We start from the raw sequence: 18,858 nt of genomic DNA on the forward strand, positions 1-18,858 counted from the left end.
CCCACGATAACTTCTGACTTTGCTTTAAAATTTTATCCTCAAAGATTAAAACTAAAAAGCATGGAGATTATTTTATACCAAGTTTAACAAATATAAGATTAAAATTGTAAAACAATTACCAACTGTTATTAGAAAAAAGAGACTTCCTGAATTTGTATACGTGTATAATTGTTTCAGTAACAAAATCTGTGCTTGACTCTACCCACACTGCAAAGGTCACCTTCCCAGTGAGTATCTCCCCGTTTTTTTGATATTCAAATCATTATTTTTTAAAAAGTCAGTTCCTGAAAGCCTCATTTTTCTTCAGCCGTTTACTGACCTAAATCTGCAAGACCTTCATCTGCAAACACTTCTCCCAACACACTTTGTCTCCATCAAAATTCCTGCAGTCCTGCAGTGTGTCAGGCTGCACCTCACTGTTTTTACGGGGTGCACAACACATGACAATTGAGGAGGGGCGGACGGACAGGGCCTAAGACTGGTAGGCAGCAGGTCCTGGGATGAAGAGGTGCTGGGCAGCTGAGAGGAACCTACTTCTAGAGGTGATGAGTTCATTAGAAATAATTCCAACAGAAAAACAAGAACGGGATGTTTCTGGGGACCAGTTAGGCAGTGGGTGAGATTCCTCAGATGGTCTTTAAAGAATATTCGCAGATGCTATTAACCAAAACAATTTACTAAATGAAAATTGTATAATGACAGATAGATCGGGAAATCTATTCAAACAGAGGAAGTCACATGGGTGGATCCTGGGACAAGCACATATTCTAAAAATGCCAAGGGGGGGCGGGGATAAAAAGCCAGCTATGACCCTGAGGTGAAGCGGCAGGGGTCACAGAGTGACTAGTCACCAAGACAGTCTCCCCCAGCCCCTAGAGTAAAATCTTCCCGTCCTGAAGACCAGCAGGGCCTTTAAAGAGCTCCAAACTGGCTTGCATTAGAAATGCCTTAAAATCGGAGACCATGTCTGTTTTGTTTGCTCATAGAATGCCTAGCGCAGCACAAAGTGCGAAAAGACACTTAATAGTATTTGATGATGATGAATGAGACAATCAGAAGATGACAGGAAGACAGCTGGATAGAGACTGGTTTATTTCAACAGAGCCCTGTTTCTTTTAAGGAGTGGGGGTTGCTTTCACTACCTTGGAGAAGACCAAACAGAAGGCAAGAGAAAGGGGGTGAGGCCATGTGTGCTCTGTACCACAGCAGTGAAAATACAAAACTACAGGGGAAAAAAAAACGTGACCTCACAAATGAAGGCGGGGCTGCGGTGTGAAGGGCACAGAACTGGCAACGGGGCCTGCTGGTACCCACTGTGCCTGAAATATGCCAAGATGAACCCCAGTCCTTGTGATGGGGAGACAAATCAAACTTGTGCAAGGTAATGTATCAACCGCCCGCCCGCCAGACACAGGTCCACAGAGACTCGCAGAAGCCCGGGAACTACTACAAGGTTATGAGGCAAGGAGTTCACTTGTGACTCCAGAGAATGGGGATTCAATCCCCACTGCGGCATCCGGTATCATTCACTGGGCCTGACGCTCTTCCCCTGTGGACCCGGGGCAATCACAAGCCCTGCTGGATGAGAGGCTTTAGGTCACAGACACAGGGACAAAGCTGAGGATGGTTCCCAACAGTGGTTTGTGCTAGTGGCTAAACGCATGGGCCTAGGAAATACGGGAAACTAACAAAGCCAGGCCATGCTAGCTCTTCCGTTACCCAGCGATGCGACCTCTGCTTTTTCTATGGAGTACTAGATTCCCACCCGTGATGTGGGAATAAACATAGCAGCTCGTGGCTCCTTGGGTCTGCAGAAGACAATGGCGTGTACCACTTAGGTGCTCAGTATAGAGCCTACCATTAAATGTCCAGTAAGGGTTGGTGATACTTAGGGTTATTCTCCAACTCACCTGACCAGGTACTTATGAGGATCAAACAACACCTAGGGAAGACACCTTACGAGCTACAAAGTACTGTATGCTGAAGTACATGGCAAATGAAGAGAATTAACACCAAAGGGGTTTGTAAGAAAAAGAAAAAACTGAGGAAGAAATAGGATTAAAAATAACAAAAACAAAAAAACTTCGATTTGACCAGAAACCATCAGCGTCCAGTTAAATGGGGACCGGCAGGGACTCCCAGTCCACCACCACCATGCTTCTAGTCTTGTGAGTACGACTCCACCACATATGTTATATCTGGCCCAGAGATTATAATCCCCTTTTCTAGCCTCTGAAGAACAGACAGAACCAGTTTCTTCCAGCTCCACGTTCGGCCGGAATGTCACAAGGGCCCGTGTTTTGGATAAGCTTGCTTTCGAAACCCAGAGTGAGGTGACACAGGAATACATTGCCTTACCATGAAACACTCAGGAGGCTTGTTACATATAAATCTCTGAGACTTCGCTTCCCCCCGGAGAGCTACTGCCTATCTATTTTTGAAAACTAAGGAAATCAGAGGAAAAAGCCATTTTGGTTCCATTAGGTTTGTAGGAGAGTGAATGGGTGCCTGCTGGCAGGAAATTTAATGTAGTTAGGATGTGACTAAAGCAATCAGAGAGCATTTTTACTTTTGTTTGCATGACGGATTAAGCTGGTTCCTTGCACTGTTCTTAGCTGCAAACGCCACTTCTAATAGCCTACACACACTCGCAGGGTTTGCAAATGAGGAAGAAAGGAGGTTTTTAAAATTGCAAATCCTCAGCAAAGCAAATTTAGCTTCCCACGAGCCTTCCCTCCAAGGAAGGTGGCAGGTTAACCCGTTGAAGGAACACATGTGTGCTTATCTTCCCAATGAACTCAGGGTCCCCGTGTGTCACAGGGGATTGGCAGAGCTTCTGTGAATAGATGCACATCCCGGTTTCTCCTCACCTCTGTACCCTGGATGGGGGCGCAAATATTCCATATCTCGGAGAGCAACTAAAATACTGCACACCTCCAACCGAACCGTCATTCTTCCCATGGGGCTTCTCCAGCTCTATGCCGTACCAATACCCTAGAACATGAATATTGCATTTTAAAGGCATCTGTACTTCATTCACAACCACTGTATGGTAATACAAACCCAAAGACGTCTCCATGTTTTCACAAATGACCGAGATGATGGGAGATCATGATGATCTCTAAGCTTTGAGATGATAAAATTATAAAATAAAACTTGAAAATCTGAAAGGCGGGAGAGACATTTTAGTGGCGTAATTGCAGAGCAGTGCATTAAGGGAGGAAAAATGAAACGCACAAACTCAGATTTGCAGGGAATTAGCCATTATGCAAGGGGAGAGCCACCAAAATACATCTTAAGGCTATAATGCAAAAGAAACCGTCCTTGGCTCTAACATAGCATGCTTCCCCTGCGAAAGCAGCACAGAGAGCTACTGAGGCCCATGAGTCCTCAGGTGGACAGCTCTCGCCATCTCACCCCCTCAGAGGAGAACACCGCAAACAACTATTAAATAATTAAGCAAGGGCAGAGATAACACGGCAGACACGGTGATACCGCTCCGTCTTCTAAGTAAATGAAAGGACGAGGGTTTGCTAATAGGAGAACCTGTCTTAAAAGACAGTATCTATGGGGCTAGCTGTGAGAAAATCGAGTCCCTGGAGATATGAAAACAAGCAGCATGGCTGCACTTCCCGGAGCATGAGAGTGGTGGACATATTCTAAAGCAGGGATTCTTGGGGTTTCCGTGATCAGCTAAACAGGCCTCACAGTTCTCTCTCTTGTAGTCCAAGCATTTTCGGCACACCTCTTTTGCTCTTTTGCCATCCATAGCAGATAAGGAATGGGTGTGTGGCCATTTGCCTTCTGGCACAGTAGTTGTGAAAACAGCCTATCAGAGAGCTATGCTCTGTACTCACTAGTGTGATGCGTAAGGGAGGCCCAAGGGAGGCTTGAATTCTAAGGAGGATCAAACAGAGCACCAGCTTAGACGAAAAGTGGCATTAATCAAAGAAGAGAGAGCAGCTAGAGACATCTGCCCGGTTCTCATGCTTCTGTCTCGTACACGGCAGCGGACATGCCTGGTGAACTGGTGGGGTCTCTGTCAAGTGAAGCAGCAGCCATGCTGAGCCACCAGCTCAGAGCAGAGGGACCTCAACCTATGAAGGTTCAGGGTCCTCTTCCAGATCATAGGCTCCCGGGTGTGCAGGTGCCGCTGGCCCTCTCTGCACCAGCCAGCGGGAGCTGGGACTTGAGGACCAGGACAGAATGGTGCTGCTGCTGCCTCCTGCTACTGCTGTGATGCAGGATTGTTACAGCTTTGGTCAGATGACACTGTGGCGGGCTAATCTGTTGGTCTGCAGATAGAGTAAGATGTCAACTGCTTCGTGGGTCCTGAAAAGCTATAAACTTTTCTCTTTCAGCCTTGTAGATGACCTTTCCTAAATGCTGCAATGCCACCGTGTGTTAATATGGCGCATTGCTACTAAACCTCGGATTCAGCTCTGTATACAGCTGGCTTCTAATCTGTGCAAACACACAGGGAGATCGTATATAAAACTGTGTGGGTTTATGTGCGCCAGGTGTGCAGATGTCTATGGAGGCCAGGAGGTATCGAATCCCCTGAATCTGCAGTAGCAGGCAGGTTTGAGCCACCCGATGTAGCTTCCTGGGAACTGAACCCAGGTCCTCTGCAAGAGCAGTCAGTGCTCTTAACCACTGAGCCATCCCTCCAGCACCAATCTTTCCTTTAGGAAACACAGTACTAGGTCAGCTGGGATGAATATTTAAGTTCACAGACATGTATTTTTTTAGGTTCCAGGGCATGCAACAACTTTTATATCTTTGCTTTTCTCTCCAAGCTATCCTGATAAATAAAATAAAATTTAAAAAAACCCAAGATTGTCCATCTCCCTGCTCAACTCCAGGATTGTCCTGGAGTGTGGGAGGGGTGACTATCCTGAAATACTTTCCAGGTATTTAGCACACTCTGCAGTCAGAATAAACTACACAAGTCAAAACTAATTTTGATATTAGACAAATGTTCAACACAGTTGGCAAGAGTCAGTCTAGTACAGACCGCTAGTCAGTCTAGTACAGACAGCTAGTCAGTCTAGTACAGGCAGCTAGTCAGTCTAGTACAGACAGCTAGTCAGTGTAATACAGACAGCTAGTGAGTCTAGTACAGACAGCTAGTCAGTGTAATACAGACAGCTAGTCAGTCTAGTACAGACAGCTAGTCAGTCTAGTACAGACAGCTAGTCAGTCTAGTACAGGCAGCTAGTCAGTCTGATACAGACAGCTAGTCAGTCTAGAACAGACAGCTAGTCAGTGTAATACAGACAGCTAGTCAGTGTAATACAGACAGCTAGTCAGTGTAGTACAGACAGCTAGTCAGTCTAGTACAGGCAGCTAGTCAGTCAGCTAGTCAGTCTAGTACAGACAGCTAGTCAATCTAGTACAGACAGCTAGTCAGTGTAATACAGACAGCTAGTCAGTGTAATACAGATAGCTAGTCAGTCTAGTACAGACAGCTAGTCAGTCTAGTACAGACAGCTAGTCAGTCTAGTACAGACAGCTAGTCAGTCTAATACAGACAGCTAGTCAGTCTAGTACAGACAGCTAGTCAGTGTAATACAGACAGCTAGTCAGTCTAGTACAGACAGCTAGTCAGTGTAATACAGACAGCTAGTCAGTGTAATACAGACAGCTAGTCAGTCTGGTACAGACAGCTAGTCAGTCTAGAACAGACAGCTAGTCAGTCTGGTACAGACAGCTAGTCAGTCTAGTACAGACAGCTAGTCAGTCCAGTACAGACAGCTAGTCAGTCTAGTACAGGCAGCTAGTCAGTCTAGTACAGACAGCTAGTCAGTGTAATACAGACAGCTAGTCAGTCTAGTACAGACAGCTAGTCAGTGTAATAGAGACAGCTAGTCAGTGTAATACAGACAGCTAGTACAGACAGCTAGTCAGTCTAGAACAGACAGCTAGTCAGTCTGGTACAGACAGCTAGTCAGTCTAGAACAGACAGCTAGTCAGTCTAGAACAGACAGCTAGTCAGTCCAGTACAGACAGCTAGTCAGTCTAGTACAGGCAGCTGTATCACTTTCCATTCTCTGCCTCTGCCCCCAGCCACAAGAATGGGAAGGGAGGCCGTCCCTAGGACTAAGTCTCATCTGCTGTGTGAGTTTTAAACCTTTTGTACAAAATTCTTGTCAAACCAAGACTATTTGGGGACGTTACCTGGAGCAAAGTTTGTTGTCCCAAAGAACTTAATGGTCCCCACTCTCTGGCCTACCACCAGCACCCTTTCTCCAAGGCGGAGTGCTCCTTCACGGTGAGTGTTATTTGCTGCAGATGTTGTTGAAGATTTCAAACCTGTTCAAGTGGTGGGTAGGAGGTATGGGGAGGGAAGGGGAAGAAGAAAGAAAACAAAGGAAGGAAAAACTCAAAAGAGCACATTAGTTTTTAAAACTCACCCCACGTGCGCTAACTAGTCTGGTTAGTTGGACATTTCACCACATAGTTGTCGAAGCTGTGACCCTCACGCAGGAGGCCACGGCTCGCAAAGCTTGCAAACGAGAAGGTTCCCCGAGAAAAACCACCACCTGGGAACAGCACAAACCTTGCTCCTAGAAAAGAATCAGTTCCACTAAGACAGCCAGGTACACGCTCTGCTCTGACACGGAGTGGTCTGTGAAGACCAGAGCCGTGCGAGCTCAGCCTCCTGTCACTGGTTCGCTGTTGGTGCTACGGCACGAAAGCAGGTAGAGAGGACACGGGAAGAGCATGGAAACCAAGTGGTAGTTCCCTGTGGCCCGGGGGCCAATCCCTAGTCATGTGAAGCACAGAGCTGCTGTATTCACCCAGATTCCGGGTAAGACACACTCAGGAATGTAGTTCCTGGTCAAACTGCTGTAAGCGGAGTGGCCCAAACAGGACAATCGGAAATGGACGGTGTTCCCAAGCCTGACCATCCTTAGCACAGATGCGGGAATTCACATTCAGATTGGAATGTGCCATCTCTCGACGCTTCAGAGTTTGAAGGGTGTCAGATTTCAGAGCTTCTGGCTAGAGATGGTCAAACAGTAGATTGTGCCAATATTCCAAAATCCCAAACCGCCCTAGTTCAAAACACTTCTGACCCCAATCGTGTCAGGTAAGGAATATCCGACTCATGGCGGGTCCTGATCACCCCAATTCAGAACTACCCCTAAAGTGCCCACTACCTGGTATCTGGCCTCTAAGAAATACTATCTCAAAAGCTGTTCAAATCCAGAAGGCGGGATCCTGGGCCCTGTCCTATTGGTACTGAGTACCGACTGGACAGCTACCATCCGGGAAGGCCTTGAGAACGCTGGGTCAACTGTGGGAAGGGGGAGACTGAAAACACAGGAGCAGACTCGGGCCTGTGGAGGCAGAGGTAAAAACCACTGGACCACTGAGAGACCCAGACCTGGTCAGTCATTGCTCTGCAGCTCACAGTGTTTTCCATAAAATGGTGCAACGGTGGGTAAGGCCTGGCCTTAGAGCTAACCAGGACAGGCGCTAGCAACTCACAGGTGCTACCCAGGCCCGGGGCCAGGACACCTCAGGCCTGCCCACTGCTCCTGCCAGTGAGCCAGGCCCGGAGTGCAGGCCTCCTCCCCACCTCCCCATGCTCCTGGCCCCTCTTTCTGATTCCAGTCACTGTCCCTCCCACCCTTCTCTGGGCTCTGCCAATCAATCTCCCTCCAATTCAGAAAGCTTCTCTGTGCACTCTAGAAAAGTCTAAGGAGATGTGTCTGGGGCCCAAACACAGAAGCTCCAACCGTGGTCCACAGCCACACACCCCCCCTCCCATTCTTTGCCTTTCCCCAGGGAAGGTCTTTGATTTTTGTTGTTGTTGTTTTTTTTCATTCTGATTATCACCCACTATAATTTATGTCAACATAATCTTCAACTGAATAAAAAGGAAAAATAGTAAGTATATAGGCACACTGGAACTGCTTGTTCCGGGGAAAAGGGAGAAAGGAAGCCATTCTAAACTCATATTCTAAAATTGAGTAAATGCCAAAAGTCCAAATCCCAAACACAGGAGTAGTAAACATACAATAGAGTAAGAACAGGGCAGCCTTGCCACCACCCTCTGTTCCTCAGGCCCCAGAAGAGAAACTGGCCAGGAGTGGGGAGGAGGGGGTACCGCTGCTCCAGGCCCAACGTCCAGGCTCCCCCTCCTTAGATCCCCACTTCTGGGTTTACTACATTAGGGTCACTGCTGACAGTTTGCAGACAAGGTAAACAATGTCTGTCACCATCTAGGTAGACTTCAGCTGGAAGCCTGGGCGTGCGCTTTCACACCATCCCATATCCTGAGGGGCAGTGGTCAGGGAGACCATGCAAGCCACAAGTCACTGTCCCCTGGGGGATGCCTGAGCTCTCCTGCAGGGCTTCAAACAACTCCAGTAAAAGCAGAGTGGAGATGCTTTCCTAAACAATGACAGGCAGGCCTGTGGAGGGCCGAGATGCAAAAACTATCAACTAAATAACAGTAAAAACCTCAGAGCCAGGAGTCCTGACTGCAGGCCGGGGAGCCAGGGACACCATGATGCTCAGTGTGACTGAAGCCCAGGGGCAGAAGTGGTGAAGGGCTCCTACATGGTGTCGCCCAAAGAGCAAGACAGCTCGATCTGCCTGGGGTGAAGGGAGACAAGGGACAGGGAAAAGGGGAGCAGGGAAGGGTAAAGGGGGGAAGGAGGGAAAGGGGCAACTAAAGGGAAGGGAAGGGGGTTCGGAGAAGGGTAAAGGGCTCCTTCTACACGTTAAAAAGAGCAAATCCACTTACAAACAAACCAAGATAAAAAACACCAAGAAAGCCTGGTTGAAAAAGCCATAGATACCAGCACTGGCTCTGGACGGGAGAGAGGGGCTTTTGCTCAAGGCCTTCTTGCCACTGCTGCCGCTTGTGCTCAGCTTCTTTGGGTGGCTCTGCTTGTGGTCCAGGGAGGACGTGGAGGAGGAGCTGCTGATGCACCCAGGTTGGGCAGCTGACGGGGAGCAGGAAAGAATCACAGTTTAAAGGGCGTTTTTAAAAAGCGAAAACAAACAAACAAAACAAAACAAAAAAGAAAGAAAGAAAGAAAGAAAAGAGAAAAGAACTAATAAGATGTTTTCTGGGTAAATTCTTCTGAAACGCTTCATTTAGCGTCCTCAATTGTGGATTATCTAGTGTCAAATTAAATGCCTGATTTCATCCAAATGCACGGCTGTTTATACACAAAATAGATCGCTGTTTATACAAGCAGAACATTTTAAGGATTCACAGTAACGTATCTTATATAGGGGGTGTCACCCTACTAATTAATGCTATCTAACACACACACACACACACACACACACACACACACACTTCCCTCTCCTTAGGGGAAACTGTAATAGAGTCCCTTCAAACACACACACACACACACACACACACACACACACACACACACATCTACACACACACACACACACACACACACATACACACACACATACATATACACACACACACACACACATACACACACCCCCCCACACACACACACACACACACACACACACACACACACACACCCCTCTCCTTAGGGGAAACTGTAATAGAGTCCCTTCCACACACACTCCCCTCTCCTTAGGGGAAACTGTAATAGAGTCCCTTCAAACACACACACACACACACACACACACACACACACACACACACGTATATGCACTCACGCACACTACTAACACATCTTAAGGTGACTGCATTTTAATCTTGAGTCACTCTGTAGTCAGCCTGCAGGTGAGCAAGACTGCACGGGCTCCTCCCTCCTGACGCTGAAAGTCTGGCCACACCTTCTGTGCTGTGGACTCCCCACTAAGCCAGTAGTTCTTTACGCATCCGTATTTTTAAAGGTTTTTTTTCCAAGAGTAGTTTTACTATGATTCTCCCCTTCCCAGCTTTAACCCGAATCGTATACGCCGGCGTGTGCTGTGCTATCTGAAATCCCACCCATGGGTGTGGCCGTAAGAACAGGAAGCAGTGGCTACGTTACCATCATTTTTGGCTACAGTCTTCAGTTCTTCACTCCTAGGCAGTGACAGTGTGGACTCAGAAGCATTCTCTTTTTTGGATGTCATCAATCCTGGTGAGTAAACACACGAAGATGATTTCAGCAAAAGACGATGTTGGTTTGGTTTCAGATGAGGTCTCTCTATACAGCGCTGGCTGTCCTGGAATTCACTCTGCAGAGCAGGCTGGCCTCGAACTCAGAGAGATCCGCCTGTCTTTGCCCCCTGAGTGCTGGCATGAAAGGCGTGGGCCACCACTCATCCACTTGTGGAAACACGGTGAACGTGCTGTCACAGACAGGCAGAAGGAGCACCTGAGTGTTTAAGGCGGTGAAGGAGCTAGACACACTGCTCAGAGACACGGCGCCTGCCGGGCGTGCACCGGTCCTGCTTAGAATCCAGCACGGCAAACCGAGGAAAGAAGAGGATGTGTTCTCAGGACGTCTAACAACTCCAGCTTCTGCCCTGCTACAGATCTCTAAAACATCCCAGTGTCGGTATCTACAGTTCATAGGCTTGCTCAGAACTTGTGTCACACAGTTAGGGAGTGGCAAACTTGTCACAGCTGAGATGTGACAACTTATATGACACTTTCCTACATAACCAAACCCCACAACAGCCTCATCTGGGGTTGAGGGCGGGGGGGTGGGAGCTCGTGAATAACGGTTGTTTGATAAGACCTTCATATCAACTCAATCAGCTTGTTTAAAGAGAGCACCTGGGAGCTTCCCAACTTCTTGTGTGCTGTCATCGGCCATTCCCAGTCACCTCAAAAAGCATTTTGAGTGAAAAACTCTACATAAGACTCTGCTGCAAACAGAAACAAGACAGTTTGTGTGCACCCTGAAGTGGACTTTGAGTTTAGTGTGACCAAAGGCCTCTGTTATCTAAGCACCAATGAAGAGGGGACGTGGGAGAGTGGGGAGTGGGGCAGAAACTCTGCAAAGAGGAACCAGTGGCTCATCAGGATGCTCTCTGAGTAGGGGCTTGGTTGGGTCAAATTTCTTTCCCAAAGCAGGGGGTCTAGTAAGAGGAAGTGAGAGTGGGGATTCTAGAAAGTCAGAGGAAAATCTCACAAGAAGACACAGACTGTGGGCAGCCTGGCTGGAAGGAATCCTCCATGATTCAGGGGAGGCAAGCAGGACACACAGGGAGCAGACACCTCAGAGGCAGGCAGAGCCTGGCCAAGGGTGCAGCTCACCTGGACAGCACTTGCCTAGCATTGCTAGGCTCTGAGTTCAATCCTAGATCTGCAGAAGAGGAGGCTGGGGCATGGAGAGGAAGGGAGGAAGGGACGGAGGGAGGGAGGGAGGGAGGATGAGGGGCTGCAATCTCCAGCTAGGGGACAGATGGAAATGTTCTGTGGAGAGTGAGTCTTGTCCTGAATTTGAAGGGGAGGACAGGCCTGGACAAAATTCCAGCTATGTGACATTTCTTTAGCAGCCGCAGCTAGAGGGAGGAGGAGGAGGGAAGTCCCTCTGGTGGTCAAAGAGCACAGGAGACACCGAAGCAGCTGTGGAGGGAGAAAACCTGCCGAGTGTAGCTTTCAATTATTCTACTTTTCAGTTCTGCGATTCCATTTGGCCCTGTCATCAAGATAACCGAACATGAGGTTTTAAAAATAGTATAAAGTTCTCTGTGCGTGTGCCCGGCTTCCCTCAAATCAGCATTTCACAAAACTATACAATAATATCCAAACAGGAAACATGCGCTACTCTCATCCACTGATGCGGCTCAAATCACCTTCCGGTTATCTGACGTGTGTGCGCACGTGTGTGCTTGTGCATTTGTGTGAGTGTGTGTGCATGTGTGTGCATGTGCCTGCATGTGCACTTGTGCGAGTGTGTGCGAGTGTGTGTGAGTGTGTGTGTGTGTGCATGTGCCTGCATGTGCATTTGTGCAAGTGTGTGTGCATATGTGCGTGCGCACACACGTGTATGCATTCATACACATAAACACAGAATGTGAGAGAGCCCACCTTCACTTTCATGGAGAGCATGACTGTGATATATTCTTTATTTGGGTTTGGGTTGGAGTTTTTTGAGGGGAGGGGGTTCTCATTAAGTAGCCCCAGGTATGGAGTATCTGGGAACAGATCTAACAAACAGGCCAAAAATACCTACAGAAAAAATTTACAATCATGTTAAGGTATTTTAAATTACCCAACCAAATGAAAGATTGCTCCGAGCACATAATTAAAGATGGCTGTAACAAAACAGCTCTTTTCAAATTAGCACAAGGATTAAATGCAATGTCTGCTTAGATGTTAACAGACTTTCTTTAAAAGAAACTTTTGAGAACTGATTTTTAAGTATGTAAGAAGTATGTGACCTTTAGGGGCCCTGAATAAGGGAGACAATCTTTAAGAAGTTTGTGAGGCACTCCTGTCTGCTGGATATCACATCGAGGTAGTTCTGAAGTCTAACCACAGAACAGAAGATCTACACAAAGAAAGCAATCGGTGGGCAGGAAAACAACCGGGCTGCAGTTAGGAGACTACGGGGTGAGGAACAGTAAGGACAGCCTACAGCCACCCACAGGTGAGGAGAGACACAGAGGGGACAATGGGCATGCGTGCAGCAGCAGGACAGGTAAACAGTAAAGCAGGACTAACAACTGGAGCAGAAAGAGGCCACTTTGAGCAACAGAGGGACGTCAAGGAAGAGACGAAGCCCCGAAAGTGAGTTATGTTTCATGAAGACTCACTGGAAGCATAAAATCCAGCTCTGACCTGATCATAGGGCATTTGAAGCACAGAAAGTAGGGAAGGAAAGAAGCCATTGCCACAGACTTAAGTCATCATTCATAACTGAGGCTCAAACCACAGAGGCCTTGCTTTTGTGAGGTTCAGCCTTTGTGGTGGACTAACGGAGTGAAGCAGTCCAAACACTTGAACCCCACAAACACAGTTTAAAGCATGGTTTAGGAGCTGCTGACCTCCCCAGTGTGACTTACCGGAATTTACTTTGGATGTGACGTGGGCTACATCGACCTTCTGGGACCGGGCATGGAGGGTGGCTTTCGTGGAAGGAGTATTTGTGATGTTTTTTCTCCCATCTTTTACTTTAGTTATCTTTGAAAGTGGCGCAAAAATACCTGAGGGCAAAGACAGAACCATAATTGGTGTGGAGCAAATGAACGCACTTTCAAATTCAAGGCTAATAGAACTGTTGCTAGTACAGGCTCTGTTCAGTACCTACCGTGCATCTTGGGATGAGACATGGCTCTTGCCCTCAGTGGCAAGACTAGTTGCCAAGACTAAATATGCTATGATTTAGGAGCCACATAAGAGATACGTGATTACTGTGAAGTTCAGGGGAAAGGGAAATGTGTAAACATTGCCATCTGCTGTTCTAAGTGACTGAGAATAATAGGTACTACACAGTAGAAGCCATGCTGCCTGCTGTCTGCCTAGGGTTTGTGACCTCCCAACATTTCCCTTCTGTACTGCACACCTTTTAGGGGCAAATTCAAATGTTGCCCTTGTCTGCATTTTCCCACTATAACTAATTATAACTCCTTACACACAGTACAGACACCTTATAAAACAATCTTCCCCAAAGGCCTAGCCCTCGATTCCTGACAAGCAGAAACGATGTAGCGTGAGTTGAGGAAAGGAGGTACACAGAGGCAGGGGACTGCCTATCTACAGCAGCTGGGAGCATAAAACCCTACTGAGAAAGTGTATGGAGGCAATAAAATATCCAGTTTGAGTAAGAACACACAGACATTGAAGAGAGTGAACACAGACTATGAATACCAAGATTATCTCCCTTCCACACTTAAAAAGAAAATAAAGTCATAATACGTACATTACACTCTGAGTGTTTAAAACCTAATGAACACACATCATATTGAAATGGTCCTGTTAAAGCAAGAACACTTGCACCCTTACAAAAAGGAGCATTCTGTTCATACCTGAGCAGTGCCAGCTACATCACTTTCCTGAAAACCTTTGGAATTCTTTTCTCATTTGGACTCTGAATGACCTTGCCTTGACTTTTCTGGTTTTTTAAAAACCTATTTGTAATTTTTTCTCATGTCACTGATGTGAGGTTGTTGATGATAACAATGACGATGACAATGATGAAGATGATGATGACAATTAAATGTGTCAAGGTTTAAAGCAGTGCTTCTCTACCTTCCTAATGCTGCAACCGTTTAATACAATGCCTCGTGTTGTAGTGACACCCATCCATAAAATTATCTTCATTGCTACTTATAGTCATTGCCATTTACATAGTTACTTCATAACTGTAATTTTCTACTGTTATGAATCATAATGTAAATATCTTTGGAGCTAGATGTTTGCCAATGGGTAGCAACCCACAGGTTGAGAACTGCTGGTTTAAAGAAAGAAATGTTCTATTCCGGATATATGAATTTCTAGACTTTCTTGAGCTTAGGAATCCCCACCTAATCCCCCTCATGGAATGAATTATTAAAAAAATGAATTTTGATGTAAGGGCACCCACATTTATAAAAGGAATATTACAAAAGCTTAAATCACACATTGGACACACATAGTAGGAGACTTGAACAGTCCTCTCTCACCTATGGATAGACCATTGAAACAGAAACCAAACAGAAATAACGAAACTAACACGTTATGAATCAAATGGACCTAACAGATATCTATACAACATTTCATCCAAACACAAAAGAATGTACTTTTTTCTCAGCACCTCAGGGAACCTTCTCCAAAATTGACCATATACTTGGTCACAAAGTAATCCTTTAGAAGATTGAAATACCCCTTGTATCCTATCAGATCACTATGATTTAAGCTGGACTTCAACAACAACACAACACAAAACCTACAAATTCATGGGAACTGAATAACTGTCTCCTCAATGACCATTGGGTCAAAGAAAAAAAAATAAAGAAAAAGAGTTAAAGACTTTCTAGAATTCCATGAAAGCAAATTCACTACATACCCAAATTTACTGGACACAGTGAAAGCAGTGCTAATAGGAAAGTTTATAGCACTAAGTGCCTTCATTAAGAAATTAGAGAGATCTCATAATAGCAACTAAATAGTCCACCTGAACTCTCTAGAACAAAAAGAAGCAAACATTCCTCAGGGGATTAGACAGCAGGAAATAGTCAAACTCAGGGCTGATGTTAATAAACTAGAAACAAAGAGAACAATATAAAAAAATCAACAAAACAAAGAGCTGATTCTTTGAGAAAATCAACAAGATAGACAACCCTTAGCCAAACTAATGAAAGGGTAGAGAGACAACATCCAAACTGACAAAATCAGAAATGACAAGGGAAGCATAACAACAGACAGTGAGGATTTGCAATGAATCATTAGGTCTTACTTCAAAAGCCTATACTCCAGAAAACTGGAAAATCTAAATGAAATGGATGATTATCTAGACAGATTCCACTTACCAAAGTTAAATCAAGATCAGGTAAACAATCTAAACAATCCTATAACCCCTAAGGAAATAGAAGCAGTCATTAAAAGTCTCCCAACCAAAAAGCCCAGGGTGCAATGGTTTTACCAAAGAATTCTACCAGACTTTCAAAAAAGCTAATACAAATACTCTTCAAACTATCCCACAAAATAGAAACAGAATGACCATTGGTAAACTCATTCTATGAAGCCATAGTCACACTGATACCTAACCCACACAATATTTAACAAAGAAAATTTCAGATCAATTTTCCTATGAACATTAATGAAAAAAATACTCAATAAAATATTTGTAAACCAAATCCAACAACACATTAAAGACATTATCCACCATGATCAAGTAGGCTTCATCCCAAGGATGCAGGGGTGGCTCAATATATGAAAATCTATAAACGTAATCCGCCATACAAACAAACTGAAAGAAAATACATGATAATCTCATTAGATGCTGAAAAGAACTTTTACAAAATCCAACACCCCTTCATGATAAAAGGTCTTGGAGAGAGCAGGGATACAAGGTGTATACATAAACACAATAAAGGCAAAATACAGAAAGCCTACAACCAATGTCAAATTGGAGAGATATTTAAGTACTTCCACTAAAATCAGGGACAAGACAAGGCTGTCCACTCTCTCATCTCTTCAATATAATACTTGATGTTCTAGCTAGTGCAATAAGACAACTAAAGGAGATCAAGGGGAAACAAATCGGAAAAGAAGAAGTCAAAGTATCACTATTTGCAGATGATATGATAGTGTGCTTAAGTAACCCCAAAAACTCTACCAGAGAACTCTTATAGGTAATGAACACCTTCAGCAAAGTGGCTGGATACAAAATTAACTCAAAAAGAAAAAGTACCCTTCCTTTATACTGGAAATAACCCAGATGTCCCTCAGGCCAAGAATGGATAAAGAAAACATGGTTCATTATACAATGAAATACTACTCAGCTACTAAAAACAAGGACATCATGAAATTTGCAGGCAAATGGATGGAACTAGAAAATATCCTGAGTGAGGTAACGCAGACTCCAAAGAAAATGCATAGTATGTACTCACTTATAAGTAGATATTAGCTCTAAAATACAGGATACCTACATTACAATCCACAGACCCAAAAAGGCTAAATGACAAGGAAGGTTCAAAGGAGGACGCTTGAATCTCACTCAGAGGGGAAGTAAAATAGTTATCAGAAGTGGATAGAGGGAGGAAACTGAATGGGAGAAAGGATGGGGGGGGGAATAGAGGGACGGTTGGGATCAGGTGTAGGGAGAGCCAGGGAAAGGGTCAGGAGGATAAAAGGAACCAGGGAAAAGGGGGCAGCATTTCTGAAACGTGCCAGAGACCCGGGATGGGAGACGTTCCAGGGAGTCTATGAGAGTGACTGTAGCTGAGACTCCACAGAGCGGGATATGCAGCCTGAAGGGACTATCTCCTATAGCCAGGCAGGACTCCAAGCGGAGGGATAAGTCCATCAACCCACCCATAAAACCTTGACCCCCTTTGTACTGCCTAAAAGAAGTACAGGGACAACGTGGAGCAAAGACAGAGGAATGGCCAACCAATGGCTGGCCCAACTTGAGACCCATCCCATGGGCAAGAACCAATCTCTGACACTTCTGATGATACTTGCAGACAGGAGCATAACTGTCCTCTGAGAGCAGCTGCTGACCGAAACAGATGCAAAGACCTAGAGTCAAACATTAGACCGAGCTTGGGAGGTCTTGAGGAAGAGTTATGGGAAGGGTTGAGGAACGCGGAAGGGATAGGGACTCCAAAAGAAGACCAACAGAGTCAACGAACCTGGGAACTCGGGGGTTCCCAGAGACTGAACTGAGAGACCAGATCTTGGGTTCAGATCGTAGAGAACCTGACCTAAGATTGAATCTCTAGTACCAGTTCCTAGGTTACCCCCAACAAACCTGCACCTCCAGATTACACTTCACTTCCTAACAACCACCAATCAGGAGGAAAGCAGAAGTCAGGTTAGTTAAGTTATGGTTTGGCTCATAGCACCAGCCTATTATTTTAAAGGGCAACAAAATTCTATAACAGACCCTCCCTCAGATGTGTGCCCCTCAGATGTGTGCCAGGCTAGAAACCCCCTCGATTGCTTGCCATTTCCTGTAAAACCCTGTCCCACTGAGAAGGCTTCATCCCCCATCCCGCCGTGTCAGCATCTGAGGCGTAGCCCAAGCTTGAGCTAGAATAAAGACCCTGGTTCGATTATACCAGAATCAGCTCCTAGGTAGTCTTTTGGGGTTCGAGAAATGGGAACAACAGAACTACCAACCCAAAGAGCATAATGGGCTGGGCCTAGGCCATCCTGCACATATGGAGCAGAGGGACAGTTTGGTCTTCATGTGGGTCCCTCAATAACTGGAGCAGGGACTGTCCCTGACTCTGTTGGCCGCCTGTGGATCCTGTTCTCCTAACTGGGCTGCCCTGTCTGGCCTCAATTGGAGACATGTGTCTATTTCTGCAGTGACTTGATGTGCCAGGGTGGGTTGGTACCCAGTGGGGGGCCTCCCCCTTCTCAGAGGAAGAGGGGAGAGCTGGAGAGGGGCTATGTGAGGGGGGCCTGGAGGAGAGGGGGGCTGAGATCAGAATAAATAAATACATAAATCAAAAAATGAAATAAACATAGAGGTGCATACACAGGCTATGTGGTATTGCTTGTGTAAGAAAAGGACAGCTCGCAAGAGACCCAAGTATGTGTAGCTTATCGAAATGTGCTGATTTCTTACCGCCATGCTACAGGGATACTCCTAGGAGAAAGAAATGTAATTGTCTGGCAATAATACACAAATGTAAAAAAGAAAAAACTCACTATTATTAAATGATAGAATTAAATCTGTGGGAAACTTTGTGAGGATATAGGCAATCAAACCAAAGAGCCTAAAATTAAAACATATATATGAGAGTAGAGTACAAACTGTATTTCTAAGTTATTTGATTAGTGTGAATAATATCATGATGATGTTCAATACTTGATCTACTTCCTCATTTTTTGTTTTTTTGAGACGAGAATTTATGTAACCCATGATGGCCTCAAACTAGCTATATATCTATGAATGAATTTAAATTTCTGGTTCTCCTGCATCAACTTCCTGCTGGGATATGAGGTGCACACCATCTCATCGACCTCATGTGGTGCTGGGGATGAAAGCCAGGCCTCAAGCACATTCAGCACGCACTCTACTGAGGCTACATCCCCAGCCCAACGTCCTTCTTTTCTTTTCCTTTCTGTCTGTCTGTCTCTTTCTTTCTGTTTTTTTGTTTGTTTGTTTGGTTGGTTTTGGTTTTTTTTTTGAGACAGGGTTTTACTGTGTAGCCCCAGCTGTCCTAGTAGGCCTGGTTGGCCTTGAACTCATAGAAATCTGCCTGTCTCTGCCTGCTGAGTGCTGGGATTAAAGGTATGTACCA

The 18,858-nt window shown here is 45.5% G+C and overlaps 1 protein-coding gene across 1 annotated transcript in view; it reads right to left on the bottom strand.

Annotated features, from left to right (window-relative positions):
- The window catches only part of Clip4 (CAP-Gly domain containing linker protein family member 4), a 70,268-nt gene that overhangs the window by 13,548 nt on the left and 37,862 nt on the right, over window positions 1-18,858 (bottom strand). Inside the window, exons 9-13 of the mRNA XM_032908954.1 lie at window positions 12,964-13,104; window positions 9,993-10,082; window positions 8,817-8,963; window positions 6,181-6,315; window positions 2,871-2,994 (exon numbers count right to left, since the gene is read on the bottom strand). Of these exons, the coding sequence (XP_032764845.1) occupies window positions 2,871-2,994; window positions 6,181-6,315; window positions 8,817-8,963; window positions 9,993-10,082; window positions 12,964-13,104 (637 nt within the window). The remainder of the gene's footprint in view (window positions 1-2,870; window positions 2,995-6,180; window positions 6,316-8,816; window positions 8,964-9,992; window positions 10,083-12,963; window positions 13,105-18,858) is intronic.

The sequence above is a fragment of the Rattus rattus genome, chromosome 7 (assembly GCF_011064425.1).
Source record: "Rattus rattus isolate New Zealand chromosome 7, Rrattus_CSIRO_v1, whole genome shotgun sequence".
In the NCBI taxonomy this organism is placed as follows: Eukaryota; Metazoa; Chordata; class Mammalia; order Rodentia; family Muridae; genus Rattus; species Rattus rattus.